The sequence below is a fragment of the Marmota flaviventris genome, chromosome 10 (assembly GCF_047511675.1).
Source record: "Marmota flaviventris isolate mMarFla1 chromosome 10, mMarFla1.hap1, whole genome shotgun sequence".
Taxonomy (NCBI): Eukaryota; Metazoa; Chordata; class Mammalia; order Rodentia; family Sciuridae; genus Marmota; species Marmota flaviventris.
This window is the reverse complement of record NC_092507.1, coordinates 121,836,858-121,854,648: the sequence shown is the minus strand read 5'-3', so window position 1 is coordinate 121,854,648 and position 17,791 is coordinate 121,836,858. Positions and strand designations below refer to the sequence as shown.

Sequence of the window (17,791 nt, the reverse complement as noted above, 5' to 3'; positions counted from 1 at the left end):
CCAGGGATGACACAACAGCACAGCCTATGTTAAAAATGGTACAGTGGTTTAACCTCCAGAACCCCAGACCACAGATTTGGGGAATCCATTCCTATAGGAACGGTTGTATTTCCTACTCTGGCCAAAAAGGTTTGTTTGTTCAGATACAATAAAGTTAGCTTTGCAAGTTCCACATGTGCACACCCCACACAAACCCACACATTTACTCCTTCATTTGGCTGCAGTATTCTGAAGTTTATAGCCATGGTTTCAATACAATTTTTTTCTCCCAGTCTCCAGCAGGCAGATGTCACGCTTGTGCAACTTTAATGAGCCTGTTCAGATTTAGGAGAACCACATTTATCCTCAGGAATGCAAAGAATCGCTGATATCCTCACAGGGAGTGTTCTTTGTTCAAAAGTTGAGATGGTGGAGAGTTCTGGGAGTCACACTTTGAAGGCTGTTCCAAAAGGTCAGTGTCAGCAGGCTTCCTTTGTGGGGGATTCAGCACGGGTGACGGAGCAGGAGTGGGGACAACGGCTTCTGGAGGAGGGAGGCCCTCGTGCAGAAAGGTGTGGAATCCATCATCAGCTCTTTTTCCTTAAACTTGTATCAGGATCCAGCTTTATAAATAAGGCTAAACCAACAAAACAGCAGAAACAGTGGTAAGTCAACTGACTTCAGTTTGATGAGCCTACCTCTAAACAGAACGGCGCACAGGAGGGAGGCGGTCTGATTCCTATCTGTCCCTTCCGTCTGTTGGCCCATTCTCACTTCTCAGCCAGGCTCAGAATCAACCTCTGACTGCCACAATACCATATGAGCTCCCCTGGATAGCCAGGTCCTCTGCTTCTTGGCTATTTCATGGTTCATTACCACTTCCATTAGAGATAGCCAGGGAAATGAAAAGAAGTAAAATTACTACTGAGCCATCTGGTACCTTTATGATATGGAAAGGTTTAGCAAGACAGGAATTACAAGCTATAGCCTGGAACGGAGTTATAAATTGACTGAGGATTCAAATTATTCACGATCTCCCTCCTGCTCCTTTCATCCATCATTCCTGCAAACAGCTGATACTTAGGGAGAAAATGAATTCGTGAAGATATAAAAAGCATCAACCATCAAGGGAAAAATCTAATAAATGAGACTACATTAACATTAAAAACTCCTGTCTGTAAAAAGATATCTTAAAGAAAATAAAAAAAGCAAAACGACCTTACATACCAGAAGGAGGTATGAGCAACATATATATTCATCAAAAGTATTATCTAATATGAAATATATAGAGGACTCCTATAAATAGGAAAATGAAAAAATAGAAAAAGAAGCTCAGCAAACAAATTTACAGAATGGGAAACAAAAATGGTCAATAAACATGGGGAGACACTCAACCCTACTGGGTAATCAGGGAACTGCAAATCCAGGTCATGCTGAGAGGGAGGGAAGGGAGGGAAAGAGAAAGTGCTGGGGGTTGAAGTGGAGCCCTCTACAGCCCATGCAGGTATGATCACGTCAGGTGAACTCAACTATCATCTATGCCTATAATGCCGTATAGGAACATCTTAGAAAGATTATACTGAGATATAACCATTTAATTGGCAAAAATCAAGAAGTCTTACTTCTCCATCTGCTAGAGAGGATAGGGATCACAAGAATACATTGCTGGTGGGAGTCCAGTTTGATACAGTTTTAGAAAACAAGTTGGCATTCTTTTGTAAGGCTGAACATTTACACCCTACAAGCAGAGATTCTACTCCTAAGTATGTGTTTGCAGTAGCCCATTCAAATTGTTAAGAGGCCCACTGTGGCCTAGTCATATATGGAAAATTATTCAGCAGCAAAAATGAGGAACTTCATAGCCAACAATATGGATGAACCTCAGTGACATACAGCTCAGGGAAAAACAAAAGTCTCAGAAAAGCAGAAACATCACAATTTCTTCTACAAAGTTCAAAATCAAACAGTGAAACAGTACATTCCTCAGATATTCTTTTTTTTTTAATACCAGGGATTGGACGCAGGGGCTGCTAAACCACTGAGCATACCCCAAGTCCTGTTTAAAAAGTATTTTGTTTAGAGACAGGGTCTCGCTGAGTGGCTTAGAGCCTTGCTAAGTTGCTGAGGCTGGCTTTGAACTTGTGATCCTCCTGCGTCAGCCTCTAGACCTGCTGGTATCACAGGCATCCACCACGGTGACTGGCCTCCTTAGATATTCTTGATAAAAATTTTTAAAAGCACATAAACAAGTTCTTGGATACAATTTTTAAAAATAAAAACAAAACGGTACAAGAGAATAAAAAACTCAAAATTCTAGATCAGAGTTACATTGAAGTAAGAGGAGGAGAAGGAAACAGAAATTAGGTAGGGACAAAATATTATTTAAGAGTCTGTTCCTGTTTTCTTTCTTTCTTTTTTTTTTTTTTTTGAGGTTGGGGAACCAAGGATTAAACTCAGGGGCACTCAACCGTTAAGCCACACCCCCAGCCCTATTTTTATTTTTTTAGAGACAGGGTCTCATTGAGTTGCTTAGTGCCTTGCCTTTGCTGAGGCTGGCTTTGAACTGACAATCCCCCTGCCTCCCAAGCTGTTGGGATCATAGGCGTGCACCACCGTGCCTGCCCAGCTTGTTCCTGTTTGATGGTCCCAGGGAGTTTCATTTATAATTAGGTCCCAGGGTGTTTCATTTTTTATTAAATTTAACACAGAAATTTATTAGGAAATGAATAAATAAAAGATGACCACTCACGAACCAGTGACAACTCCGTGTACTAACTCATGGATTATGACTAATCTAAAGATGTATATTTGAGGTACACTAAAATAAAGGAAGAATAAAAACAAATGAAAACCAGTGGCTATCTAGCCTGTCCAAGTCTGATGCTAAGGAAGGTAAAGCTTCATCGGCCCTCACTTGCAAAAGGCCCTGGTTGAGCTAGGAGTTGTGCAGTGCTTTAAGGATGCCATCAGGAAACATTTCTCTATGAGATTTCTAACAAAATGCCTACAGATATCTCAGCAGGAAGGGTTCTGCACCTCTAAGATGAAAGTAATACTCTGGGATTTATTTATTTCTCCTTGTAAATAAAATTTCACTTTTATACCTAATTTTGAATTCTTTTTCCTTGAGTTGCATGAGCTTTGAACTTTGTAAAACATAGCTCCTCTTTTTGGTAATCCATGCACATAACTTCTTTCATAGAGCCAAAAATTAAAAAAAAAAAAAAAAAAAGATGCAATCCCAGCTGTTTGGAGACTGAGGCAGGAGGATAGCAAGTCTGAGGCCAGCCTAGGCCTCTTAGAGACCCTGTCTGAAAATAAAAAAAAGATCAGGGGATATAGCTCAGTGACAGAGTGCCTGCCTGGCATGCTTGAGGCCCTAGGTTCCAACCCCACTCCTGGGGGGAAAAAGGTACAAAAGGGCAGACAGAGGAATCTTCTTCCCAATCTACTGTCCCCTTCAAGTAAGAACAAGTCATGTGTTTAGCCTTGGTGAGATAGTCCTTGCAAATGCAGTATATGCATACTTCCCCTCCTTTCCATTTATTACTTCCTACTTTGAAAGAATTTCAAGATTACAGAAAAATTGTGAGAATAGTACAAACATGTATTCGCCCTCAAACCACTGGAGAGCAATCTGGCAAAATGTGTATAAAATGACAAATATATAAAGTTATTTGTTACAATATTATTTGCAGGAGCAAAAATTGGGAAAATACATGTCCAGGGCCTCCAGTCTCAAGTAACCACAAGATTCATCCTGTTCTCTTTTTCCATGCCTGGACTCCTCCTTGAGAGTAGGAACTGGCTCTCATACAGATGCCGTCTGCATTGCTCACGGGCTCGGACACCCACGCCACTCTCCAAGGGACACCTCCCTGAACTGCTCTGGTCTCTGAGGCACTCGTGCCCAACTCTACTTAAGGGTTCTTGGAATAAACCAATCAGGAAGGAAGGAAAGTATGAGGGAAAGTGAAAGAAAAGGGGAAGCAATGAGAAGAGCTTCTCTACTTTTTTTCTATATTAGTGCTAAGATACTGTGTTTACTGTTTTTTATTTAATATATGATAGCTCCATATCAAAGAATTTCCCTACTATTATTATTTTTTGTGGTACTAGAGATTGAACCCAGGAGTGCTCTACCACTGAGCTACATTCCCAGTCCTTTTAATTTTGTATTTTGAGACCAAGCCTCACTAAGCTGCTGAAGATTGCTCTAAATTGCTGAGGTTGACAGCAATTGTGATCCTCCTGCCTCAGCCTCCTGAGTAGCTGGGATTACAGGTAGGTGCCCTAGAGTTTCCTTATTCTTACCACAGTGTTCCTCACAATATTTCTTATGGTACAGACTCAATATAGTTTAGGGATGAAACGTAGTTCTTCAACCAGTCCCCTGTTGAGGGATACCTAATGTTTTGCCAACTTTTTGCTATTTGCAAGTAATGTTGGAATGTAACAAATACTGGAACTAGAGGGCAGCCTAAGACATTATAATTTTGCTCACATGTTAGCATAGTTGTGAGATAAAATACTGGAAGTGGGCCAAAGGGCACATAACTTTGTAATTTTGATGGATATTGGCAAATAGCCTCTTATCAGCAATGTATAAGAACACCTTCAAGCCAGGTGTGGTGGCTCATGCCTGTAATACCAGTGCCTGGGAGGCTGAGGCAGGAGGATCACAAGTTCAAAGCCAGCCTCAGCAACTTAGAAAGGCTCTAAGCAACTCAGTGAGATCCTGTCTCTAAATAAAATATATATTTTTAAAATATTTAGAGTTGTAGATGAGCACATAGTATCTTTTTTTTTTTTTTTTTAATGTGGTGCTGAGAGTTGAACCCAGTGCCTCACACATACGAGGCAAGGGCTTTACCACTGAGCTACAGCCCCAGCCCCTAAATAAAATATTTTTAAAAGGGTTGGGGATGTGGCTCAGTGGTTAAGCACTCCTAGGTTCAATCCCTAGTACCAAAAAACAAACCAAAAAAAAAAAAAAAAAAAAAACCCTTTAATTTGTTGTGTGAACGAGAGAATTAATCAAAGCCAACAAAGCCAAAACAGAACCCGACCCCACCCTTCTTACCTGATGCCTCAGAGTGTAAGGTCTTCTCATCAACACTTCGAACGTTACAGGAAACAAACAGTTTCCTTCCTTCGACTCTATCAAGTTGGCTGTCTATCACAACAACAGAAGACAGGGGAATAGGTCTATCAAAGGGGGAAAAAAAGAAAAAACATCAGTTTTGTGAATGTTATGTAGCACTGAGAGACGATGGAGTGTGTGACAAGGGCGGGCCTTTAGAGACCTGCTGGGGGGGCAGCGAGCACTGACTGCCACCAGCCTCCTCTCAGGGTGCCCTGCTCTGGAGCCGATGCCCTTAGGTGTTCCCTGGTCACATCCCAGCCTGCCCTTCAGGGCTGGGTCCAAAAGGACAACCAGGGCTCCCGCTGTGGTGGCAGCGGCTGTCCCACCTGCAGACCCTGAGCAAAGTCTGAAGGAGGTCAAGATCTTTAGCGAAGTGAAAGAGGGCCGTGGGGTGCCTCGTCAGGCTGTGGGGTGGTCCTCGTCAGCTTTTCTCATGCCTCTGTCACAACCCAGATTTCTTGCCAGTTCTCTTAGAGTAACTGTCACTAAAAAGACACTAATAAAGGGCTGGGCTGTGGCTCAGTGGTAGAGCACTTGCCTAGCACCTGCAAGGCCCTGGGTTCGATCCTCAGCACCGCATTAAAAAAATAATAAAATACAATAAAGGTATTGTGTCCAACTACAACTAAAAAAAAAGACACTAATAACAAATTGCTGGTAACAAGTTACTGTTCCAAGCCAGGGCTCTTTAGTAGAACTTTCTGTAATGATACAAATGCTCCATTTCTGAGCTGTTCAATCCCATAGTCACACGTGGCTATTGAGCACTTGAAATATGGCTAGTATGAGTGAGAAATGGAATCTTTAAATTTATTTAATTTTAATTAATGTCTATTTAATTGTTTTCCTAATACTAGGGCTTGAACCCAAGGGTGCTCTACCACTAAGCTACATCTTCAATCCTTCTCATTTTTGATTTGAGACAGGGTCTTGTTAAGTTGCCCAGGCTAGCCTCGAACTCAGTCTCCTGAGTTGCCAGGATTACATGTGTACACAATCATGCCTGGCTATAGTTAATTTAAAGAGCTGCATGTGAATAGTGGCTATAGTTACTACTGGAAATACATTACCTAGTGAAAAGTGTATCTCTTTCAAGGTGAAATTTCAGTTGGCAGAACATAAAACACAAGGTAGAGCATGGAGATGATTTATACTCACCACCCTGTGGATCAAGGAACTACTTCAGGCAGAAAGGAAATTTTCACTGTGCCCCTGCCCAGTATTCCCTCCTGTGACCTTTCGATACTTCCATTACCATTCACTTTCCTAACCTCTTGATGGAACCACCAGGCTTTGCTCTTTTATGGAACCAATTCAAGATTTACCGACACCCTGGGGCACTAGGTGTTCTTGCCGGTCCAGCATCTCTTTTCTATTAACATTAATCCCAGCATTTACCTGTGCCCTACCCCTTACCTCATTCTCTCTTTCACATACTCAAATACCCCTCTCAGTGGGGACCCAGCTCTCCCTCATTCCCGCCCAAGGCAGGACTGGAGTGGACAGTGCTGCCCCCTACCTGCCATAGTGAATGGTCGTCGGGCTGACCATAGGCTGAAAACAGCCAATTCTGGGACTTGCCCTAGATTCCTTGGGGCTGGATACTTTTTCTGCTGGGGCTGCTAGGCTTACAAGGTAGAAGACTGGATGGTGGCCATGGTGCCACTACATAGGGGGAAGCTGCTTGAGGATGAAGCCGAGCCAGAGGAAAGCACGACTGAGATTCCGGACTGCATCCCTGCACATCTGCACCCACCATGCTTGACTCCCCGACCACCTGAGCCAGCATATTCCACACACTCCCTTTTCCGTGTAAGAAGAGTTAGGAAGTCTCCCCCTTTGACAGAAAGTCCTTGACTAGCAGAGAGGCAAGAAAATCAGAAAATGTAAAACAATAGAGCAACTATGTTTGTAGAATATAATTTTCTAACTGTAAGTAAGGTACAGGTTTATTTGGTTGGCACAGAAAACAGGCTTTATATAATTTTCCTTAATCCAGTTTTGCAAGACAACTTCATAAGATTTGTATGAGAAACAGAAAAGTGATAATAAAGATGAAATCAAAATTTAAAAATAAAAGAGAAAAAAATATCAGAAAGGCTTAAGATGAAGGATGACTGTGGCCAAAAAGGACAAAACTACAGATTTAGCTCAGATGAATATTATGTCAATATATGTCAAAATGGTTAAAAACTTCCATGAAATGGAAAAGAATTTAAAACATGTTATTAAAATCAACAGTAAATATCCGGCATATATTCACTAACCCCAAAACTCTGTGGCACTTCAGGAGGCACACAGCCTCAGGAGAGCTCAGAGAGTGGAGTCATGCTGCCTTATGAGGATGAATGCCTACCCTTAAGTGGTGACCTCATCACGCAGAAAGATTCTATCCTTTGTGCCCACTTGGACAGCTGAAAACGTGTCTGATGAGTCTTATTTCAGGAACCAAGGACTGCAGAAAATATTAGCCTCTACATTATGCATGAAGCCTACTTGAAATCTTGCCTTTTATAAAGGAATAAATAGTGTGAATACGTTGAACTACACATTTTTAAAACTGGATTGACATTAAGTATAAGGTTATAATAACATAAAAATCAACAATAAGGGATTAGAAAGACTGAATAGTTGAATAGGGAAGATGGTGAGGCCTGAAGAGGATAGAGGAGCCACACTGGGGGAGGAGCCAGGAGAACCACACAGGACTATTACGTAAACAAAAAAGCCTAATAGTTTAATGTAATAAAATGTGGGGATGTTATAGTCGCTGTGTAACCCTAATTTACTACAGATTTTAAAAATATTTTCTTACTTTGGACTTCTTTATTGTGGCCAGAGAAACTGTTCTGTAAAATTCTGATTTTTTAAAATTAATATTGAGATTTGATTTATGAACCAATCCATGACTGTTCAAATGTGTGCTGGGGAAGGAAAGTGTGTTTTTTCTAATTGATGGATATAGGATTCTACATCTGTCTAATAAAATATCCTTGGTATCTTCAGATGTGGATCCTTCCCCCAAGTAGCCTACCTCTGTGCCTGGTTTCTCATAGTGTTCAAACCTTGTTTTCTTTTTGGTGCTGTGAGTTGAACCCAGGGATGCTCTGCCAGTTCTTTTTATATATAGAGAGGGTCTCACTAAGTTGCTTAGGTCTCTCTAAATTGCTGAGACTGGCCTTGAACTTATGATTCTCCTCCCTCAGCCTCCTGAATTGCTGGGATTACAGGCATTTGCCACTGTGCCTGGCAAAGCATTTTTTCTGATATTTTTGTCTGTTTGACCTACTAATAATTGGGAAGGGCATGTTGGGAGCTCCCACTATGAATGTGGAATAGTCAATTTGTCTCTATCAATTTCGCTTTATGTTTTAAGTTATTTTCTTAGGTATATTCTGATTTAGAATTGTTACTGTTCTCTATTAAGTTAAAGCCATTATAATTTTGAAGTAGCTTTCTTTTTTTTTAATATTTATTTTTTAGTTTTTTCGGTGGACACAACATCTTTATTTTATTTTTATGTGGTGCTGAGGATCGAACCTAGCACCCTGCGCATGCCAGGCGAGCGAGTTACCGCTTGAGCCACATCCCCAGCCCTTGAAGTAGCTTTCTATATCACTAATATTACTTCAAAAAAAAAGTTTTATTATTGCCTAAGCATCAAACCAGAATGTGATGTGCATAACAATCAATCTGTTAAAAAAAAGAAAAAAGAAAAAAGGTAAAGTCAGAGAGAAATCTCATCCTTTCACATAAGTAAGCAGACAACTTATTACAATCATTTTTAAAAACCGGTGCCCAATTCATTATGCCATCATCAGCATGTACAAAATTTGATCAAACTCATTCCCTACTACTTCTCTCCTTTCCCTTCCTTCTTCTCTCCCCTGATCTGCTTGCTCTACTGTACAGATCTCCCCTCTATTATTTTCCTGTTATTTTAATTAGTATAATTTTATACATACATTTGTGTGTGCATAATACACAAATATATATACAAATACCCACACATATATGAGACCGAACCTAATATTACTTTCTTGGCAATTTATTATTTTTCTTGTTACATTAGCTTTCTTCTGGCTTTTTCATAGCGTACTTTCCTTCCTTTTGAACTTTTTGTGTCATGTTTTGAATATGTCTCACATAGACAGCTTCTAGTTTTTATTTTCAAATTAAATTTTATAATGTCTCTGAAATGATGATTTGGTTCACTTATATACAATGTAATTATTGCCCTTTTTATTGAGACAGGCCCTTGCTAAGTTGCTGAGGCTGGCCTTGAATTTGTGATGCTCCTGCCTCAGCCTCCTGAGTCACTGGGATTAGAGATGTATGCCACCACACCCAGCACTTGTCTTTCTTTTTGACTCATCTTTTTTTTTTTTTTTTTCCCACTTGCTGTTTAAAAAATTGAGTTTTTCCTAATTTGATTAGTACTCTTTTACTATTTTGGTTACTGGTTTATATTCATTTTCTTTTATTTTAATCATGCTCTCCACTGAAAAATACCAGGATGTTTGAGTATCAACTCTGTTCACGCCTTCCCAAGCTACTTGCTGCTGTGGTCCAGTATTTGAGACACCCCTTTGTTAGAGCCTAGAATGTAGACAGAGTCAGTGATTATGACAGACTGTTTACCAGTTTGTCTGCCCTCTGTTCCTTCTCCCATCCTGCTGCCTGTTGGGATTGCTCCCCTCCTCCTGCAGCGCATCCTTCAGAAGTTCCCCGGGTGTGGTCCTATTGCTCTGTAAACTTTCTCCATTTTTGCTGACAGCATTATTTTAGGTTGATGTGTTTCTTTCAGCACTTTCAAGATATTTTGCCTTCTGCTATTGCTAGTGGGAGATTTATTGCTAGGATACTGGTGCACTCTGGCTAAGAAGCAAGATGGCTCTGCTGAGGGTGCTGTTTTTATTTTTATTTATTTATTTATTTTTGTGGTGCTGGGGATTGAACCCAGGGTCTCGTGATGCTAGCATCCTGGTCTTTTGTCTCTGACTGCTTTTACAATATCTTCAGTATTTTGCAATTTTCTATAATATCTCTACTTATAATTTTAATTTATCTTGCTTGTAATTTGTTGTTTTATTTGTGTATTCATGATCTTCTTTAGCTCCAGAATATGCTCACCCATTATATCTTCAAATACTAAAGACAGCTTCTATTCTACTCTATTCTATGCTCCTCGAACCCCGATTAGAGGATGTTACAACTCTGCATTTGTCCTCTACAGCTTTAGCTCTTTTTTTTATATTTTCAATCTTCTTTTTCTCTGTGCTGGTACTTTCTTTCTTTTCTCTTTCCTTCCCATGTCCTTTCCTTCCTTCCTCTCTCTCTTTTTCTTTTGCTAAGGTAGGTCTGAAAATAATGTAAAAGTTCCATTTAACAAATTAAGTCACAACTCTAATTACATTAATTGTGATCCTCATAACACCTCTCTAAGAATAAAGTATTATTATCTCGTTTATGAAGGAGAAAACAAGCCCAGAGAGGACAGGTAATTTGCCAATGCTACATGTGAGTCATGTGGGACTCAAATCCACGGCAATCTGAAAGTTCTGCTTCCCATTTTGCACTAGATCTTGTCCTATTTGCCACATGACTTAGCTGGGGTGGGCACATTGATGTACTTGTGAGATGTATTTCAAAAATCACACTGAAATGATGGAGTTGGGGACCAATTTTGTGTTTACCACTACCACTGAGCAAATGGATCTGCTGGATGAACTCTTGAATAAATCTCAATAGGAGGAGGAAATATCTTCCAAGCAGAAATATATGTACTAAAATATATATTAAAATGCAAGTGTGTGTGTGTGTGTGTGTGTGTGTGTGTGTTTGGTAATAGGAATTTAACCCAGGGATGTTCTAACACTCAGATATATCCCAAATCCTTTTTATTTTTTATTTTGAGGCTAGGTCTTGCTAAGTTGCCTGTGCTGGCCTCAAACTTGCAATTCTCCAACCTCAGCCTCCTAAATTGCTGGGATTGCGGGTGTGTGCTACTGTGCCCAGAGAAGTGATTTGAGATTCATGGGGCTGTAAGATAATAAAAATCACAAGAATTATAAAGTATCTAACTGAATTATTAGTGAAAAACATGCGACAGGATTTAATATGCATTTTAGAACAAACCTCCAGAATGTGCAGCCAAGTGCCACAAGACTATTGGAGTAATAGAAGTTTTTGAAAAATGAAAACAGAATGGAAAGCAACCTAAATCATGAAATGCAAGCAGAAGCCTAGGGAATGCCCCATTTTTCTTTTTCTCTTTAAATTTGGTGACTGTAGTTTTAAAAACTTTTCTTTATGTACTTGTAGAGACTAACTAATATTTAAGAGACTGATTCTGTGTTTTCCATCCCCAAGAACTGCACATTTACTTCTCTCCACTTCATCCCATTCAGGTAGCAGTGAAACCTTTCTATACCGACTGCCCACAGGCTGGGGGCAGTCATAACAGGCAGACAGAAAGGCCACTCTACAGCTTTTGAGTTTCTAAACAGATATGCAGAAAAGGTTCTGGGCTTCACTAGCATAGCTGTATTAGGGTTATTTCTTCAGTTCTATATTTCTGTTTTCTGTTCACTTTGGGGCATGTCTAAATTGCCCTTTAGCCTATTTATGATGTGTTTTTGTGTTCAAACACTTTCATTTCTACAAGTTCTATTTGGTTCCAGGGCAAATCTGGCCTAATCATTTTTATAGTTTCTTGTTGCTTTCTCTTTTTGTGACTGTCTTTTATTTCTTTAAACATATCATATTTCATTTCCTTATATTCTGTGTACTTGATTATCATATATTTTACATCTCTGAGGAATCTGTTTCTGCTGATATTTACTCTTAGTAGTTTATTTACTTAAGTATTTGGTGTAAGAGCCACTTTTTTTTTTTTTTTTTTTTTTTTGGTACTAGGGAGTGAGCCCAAGGGGACTTTATCAGTGAGTGAGCTATACCCCCAGCTCATTTTATTTATTTATTTTTTTATTTTGAGACAGGGTCTTATTAAGCTGCTGAGGCTGGCCTTGGACTTGTGATCCTCCCGCCTCAGCCCTCCTGAATAACTGGGATTACAGGCATGTGACACCATGCTCAGCTTTAGGATCTACTTATTTTGAAGGTAGAACGTTCTTCAGCCTTTCCTGTCTGCCATGTTGCAGGAAGAAGTCCAATTCAGAGACCCCCACCTGATACATGAATGTGTTACAGGCACACTGAGATATTGAACCTTTTATCTGGTTACTTGCCACTAGTTATGAATTACTTTGTCTATCTTAATATGGTAAGGATAAGGAGATAAGAGGACTAGAAATCACTGAGATGGTTAAGGAGCAACATTGCTTCTTAGAAACAAGAAGATGGGTTTAGGCATCTGATGCTCAACACTGTAAATTATCTTCAATTTAATTTCAATCATCCCCAAAGTGAAAAAAAGTAAGTCCAGGTTGTTACTTCTAATATCCTGAATGAATATCATCTGACCAGGTTAAGTTTGTTATTTTAAAATTATTATCATTACTGTTATTACTATGAATTTAAACAACCTTACACAAAAGGATACGGCCGGATAACTACTAAGTTCCAGACTACTTCTATCATTCAATGCTTAATTCTGGTCTTGAATCATCACTTCACAGAAAAGAATGGAGGCTGTGCAAAGAGTATCAAGACTTGGAGCCTAAGATGTAAGTCCCAATCCCGGCTGCCGTCTTGCCAGCCAGGTGATTCCAGGTGAATCTTGTTTTCTCTATGTTGTGTAACTATGGGGAACAGGAGAGGAGCCAACACCACTGATTCGTGTGGATGGTTTTTTGGTTAGGAAAGGACTAAGCAGAGAGTCTGCAGGCAGCATGTGCTCAAGAGGCAAATCCTTTTCCTCTTTTTCTTATTTTGAAACAGGGTCTCACTGTGTTGCCCAGGCTGGCCTGAATTTGCCATCCTTGTGCCTCAGCCTCCTGAGTTGCTGAGACTACAGGCAGGCACTACCTCACCTGACAACAAATGTCTTCTGAGCTGAACTGCAACCCCAATACTTTACTGTGACTTGCTTTCAAGTGAACCTTTTAAGAATTTTGATAGAGAACATTGTATTTCATTCTTCAACTTTTTTGAACATGGAAAATATTTTTTAAAACATAGGACGTGAGAAAATTACTGAAATTTAATTTTAATTTTAATATATGATTTACCATGATAATCGAGCCCTGAAAAACTAGGCAGAGCAATTAGGCAAGAAAAAGAAATAAAAGATATCCAAGTTGGAAAGGAAAGAGTGGAATCATCTTTGTCTGCAGATGACATGATCTTATGATATGTGTAGAAAAGCCCTGAAGATTTCATATAAGCCAGGTGCAGTGGTACATGCCTAGAATCCCGGCAGGAGGCTGAGGCTGGAGGACTGCAAATTCAAAACTAGCCTCAGCAACTTAGAGAGGCCTTAAGCAACTCAGCAATACTCTGTCTCAGAATAAAAATTTAAAAAGGCTGGGGATGTAGCTCAGTGGTTAAATGCTCCTGAGTTCAATCCCCAGTATATATATTAAAAAAACCTACATAAAAATGGTTAGAATAAATGGATTCAGTAAAGTGGCAGGATACAAAAAAAATCAACATACAAACCATCAGTTGTGTTTTTATAAACCAAAATTACTATCTGAAAATAAAACTGAGAAAACTATTTATATTAGCACCAAAAGAATAAATTCCTAAAAATAAAATTAAGAGGCAAAACCTTGTACCCTGAAAACTATGAAGCACTGATGATAAAAATTAAATATGATACAATGGCATTTTTTACAGAAATAGAGAAGGCAATTCTATAATTCATATGGAATCATAAAAAACTCCAAATAGTTGAAACAATCTTAAAAAGAAGTAAGCTAGAGGCATTACACTTTTTTTTCTTTGTACTGGGGATTGAACCCAGGGGAACTTTACTACTAAGCCATATCCCCAGTCCATTTTATTTTGAGACAGGGTCTAACTAAGCTGTTGAGGCTAGCCTCAAACTTGCAATCCTCCTGCCCCCCGAATTGCTGGGATTAGAGGCATGCACCATGGCACTCAGCAGCAATGCGCTTCTGATTTCAAAATACATTTCAAAGATACAGTAATTAAAACAGCACCTTACTGACATGAAGATAGACATGAACCAATGAAACAAAACGAAGATCCTAGAAATAAATGCCTGACTATACAATTTAACCTTGACTAGGGTGCCAATAATACACAATGGGCAAAAGATGCCTCTTTGAACAAATGGAAAACTAGGTATTCACATGTAAAAGAGTGAAAGTGTAACCTTATCTTATGCCATACAAATAAATCAACTTGAAATGGGTAAAGATTTAAATTTAAGGCCTGAAATTATAAAACTCCTAGAAGAAACAGAGGGGTGAAGTCTTTACAATATCGGTCTTGGCAATGACTTCAAGGATATGATATCAAAAAGCACAGGCAACAAAGCTGGGCGAGGTGGCGCGCGCCTGTAATCCCTGCAGCTGGGGAGGCTGAGACAGGAGGATTGTGAGTTCAAAGCCAGCCTCAGCAAAAGCGGGGCACTAAGCAACTCAGTGAGACCCTGTCTCTAAAATAAAATATAAAATAGGGCTGGGGATGTGGCTCAGTGGCCAAGTGCCCCTGAGTTCAATCCCTGGTACCCCCTCACCCCCTGAAAAAAAAAGCACAGCAACAAAAGCAAAGATAGAAAGTTGGACTACATTAAATAATCCAATTTTTAAAATACGCTAAAGACTTAAAAGAGACATTTCTCCCAAAGACGACATACACATGGCCAACAATATATGAAAAGATGCTTAATGTTGCTAATCATCAGGGAAATAAATGCAATCAAAACTACAATAAAATAACACCTCACACTTGTTAGGATGGCTATTATCAAAAAGGCAAAAAGTGAAAAACCAAAATAAGACAGGGCTGAGGTAAAGCAGTGAAATATGTCAGAAAATATGCCATATACATATAATGATACCACGTGAGAGGCCCTGAGTCCCACCCTTAGCACCCACCATCTCACACACACAAACAGTAAGTGTTGGTGAGAAGGTGGAGACCAATATCATTGGTAAGACCGTGAAATGTTACAGCCATTATAAAAATCAGTATAGGTTCCTATAAAAATTAGAAATAGAGGGCCAGGGCTGTAGCTCAGTGGTAGAATGCCTGCCTAGCAGGTGTGAGGCACTGGGTTCGATCCTTAGCACCACATAAATACAAATAAATAAAGATATTGTGTCCATCTACAACTAAAAAATATATTTTTTTAAGAGAATTTTAATATTTATTTTTTAGTTTTCCACTGACACAACATCTTTGTTTGTATGTGCTGCTGAGGATCGAACCTGGGCCGGGCACGCTACCGCTTGAGCCACATCCCCAGCCCTAAAAAAATATTTTTAAAAAATTAGACATACAACTACCATATGATCCAGCATCCCATTTCTGGTATTTACACAAAACAACTGAAATCCAGATCTTGACAAGGTATTTGCACCCCAACCCAATGTTCACTATAGCACTATTCACAACAGCCAAGATGTGGAAACAACCACAATGTCTATTCACAGATGAATAAAGAAAATATGTCATATACCTATAATGATATGTTATTTGGCCTTAAAGAAGGAAATCCTACAATATAAGACATCCTTGATGAACCTTGAAGACATTATGCTAAGTGAAATAACCCAGTCACAGAAGGACAAAATGCTGCAATAGTTCATCTAAAATTGCCAGACTCAGGGTTGGGCTGTGGTTGTCAGTGGTGGAGCATGTGCTTAGCATCTGAGAGGCTCTGGTTCAATCCCCAGCACACTCTCCCCTAAAAAAAAGTCAAACTCATAGAATCAAAGACTAGAATTGTGGATACCAAGGGTTGGGTTTCCTGGGGAGAAATGCAAAATTGCTAATCAACAAGCACAAAGTTTCCATTATGCAAGATGAATAAGTTCTAGAGGTCTGCTAAACAACACTGAACCTACTGTTAACAATATTGTGTTGTGCACTTAAAAATTTGTTAAGAGGGCAGATCTCATATTAAGTGTTTTTACCACAGTAAAATAAAGTTAAATTTAAAAAGGGAAGATGTTTCTTCTCCTCTTCTTCAATCCTGCTGTCCAGGACACGTGATGGCTCTTGTTGCTATTCTGGACCATAAAGTTAGATGGAAGGGGCTTGCATCACTGGACACTACAGAGCTGCCACACCAACTCAGGATGCCGTTTTCTAGACTTATTTTGCATAATAATTTTCAATCTTATTTAAGTAATTTTAATTTTTAAAAAATATTTATTTTTTAGTTGCAGCTGGACACAACACCTTTATTTTATTTATTTTTATGTGGTGCTGAGGATCGAACCCAGGGCCTCACATATGCTAGGTGAATGCTCTACCGCTGAGCCACAACCCCAGCCCCTAATTAATTTTAATTTGAAGTTACTATTATTGGCAGCTGGGGAGAAAGAAGTTGAAATAGCTGGCCCGTGATTCTGTGTGTGTGTGTGTGTGTGTGTGTGTGTGAGAGAGAGAGAGAGAGAGAGAGAGAGAGAGAGAGAGAGAGAGAGGAGAGAGGAGAGAGAGAAAGAGAAAGAGACCACACACACACACACACACACACGGGAAATACACTTCCAGGGAAAACAAATGGCCCTGTCTAATCTTTTCCCACTGGACCTTCAGGTAAATAGGCCCAGGTTGGCACCATAGACCACTGGCTAGTTGGTCTGTTTTTATCAGTAAAGTTTTGTTGGAACACAACTATAATTATTTAGTAATTGTCTATAGCTGTTTTGTGCTACACTTGCAGAGTTGGGTACTTATGCCAGAGACTGTATAGCCCACAAAGCATAAAACATTTACAGAGAGTCTGCTGACCCCTGAAATAAACTAATGATATTTTCTAAAAGAAAGTGCCCTTTTTTTATAGAATGCCCTTAGTAGAATATGCCTGTGAGAAGGATTACCTAGAGAACTAAGAATTATCTATAGGAAGTAAACCATTAATCTGTGAAGCATGGCTCCCAAAAGACTGCCACGTGAGCCACATGAGCCACACAGCTCTCTGGGATACATAAAAGGGAGATGTTTTGTAACTTAAATGTTTCCTGCTACGTGAGGTAATAAAACCTCACTTGAAGACCTTGTACATTGAACTCCCTGTTCTTAAATTCTGTTCTGCTCTATTGCCTTCTGTTTCTATGACAATATAACTAGTTTATTTACTGTAGGGGTACATCAGCATGATGGAAGATCATGCTCAGGTTTGTTTTTCATAAATTCCAAAGTCAGGGCTGGGGATGTGGCTCAAGCGGTAGCGCGCTCGCCTGGCATGTGTGCGGCCCGGGTTCGATCCTGAGCACCACATACAAACAAAGATGTTGTGTCCGCCGAAAACTAAAAAATAAAATATTAAAATTCTCTCTCTCTCTCTCTCTAAAAAGTAAAAAAATAAATACCAAAGTCATTTCCCTTTTATTTATCTGTGATATTTATGTAAAACCCCTGTTTTATTATGTAGTGGATGTTAGTGTTCCACCCAGACCCCCTTGGATTCTTTTTTTTCAATTTGCCAAAAAGTGTTTTCCCATGGGTACCACATGAGATCCTGTGTTTGGGGGAAAAAAAAGAAGTGTGTGTGTGTATGAA

At 39.5% G+C, this 17,791-nt stretch overlaps 1 protein-coding gene across 1 annotated transcript in view; it reads right to left on the bottom strand.

Annotated features, from left to right (window-relative positions):
• Positions 1-213: 213 nt before the first annotated feature.
• The window catches only part of Them4 (thioesterase superfamily member 4), a 28,529-nt gene continuing 10,951 nt past the window's right edge, over positions 214-17,791 (bottom strand). Inside the window, exons 5-6 of the mRNA XM_027953842.2 lie at positions 5,063-5,187; positions 214-616 (exon numbers count right to left, since the gene is read on the bottom strand). Coding sequence (XP_027809643.2) covers positions 567-616; positions 5,063-5,187 — 175 coding nt within the window. The 3' untranslated portion in view covers positions 214-566. The remainder of the gene's footprint in view (positions 617-5,062; positions 5,188-17,791) is intronic.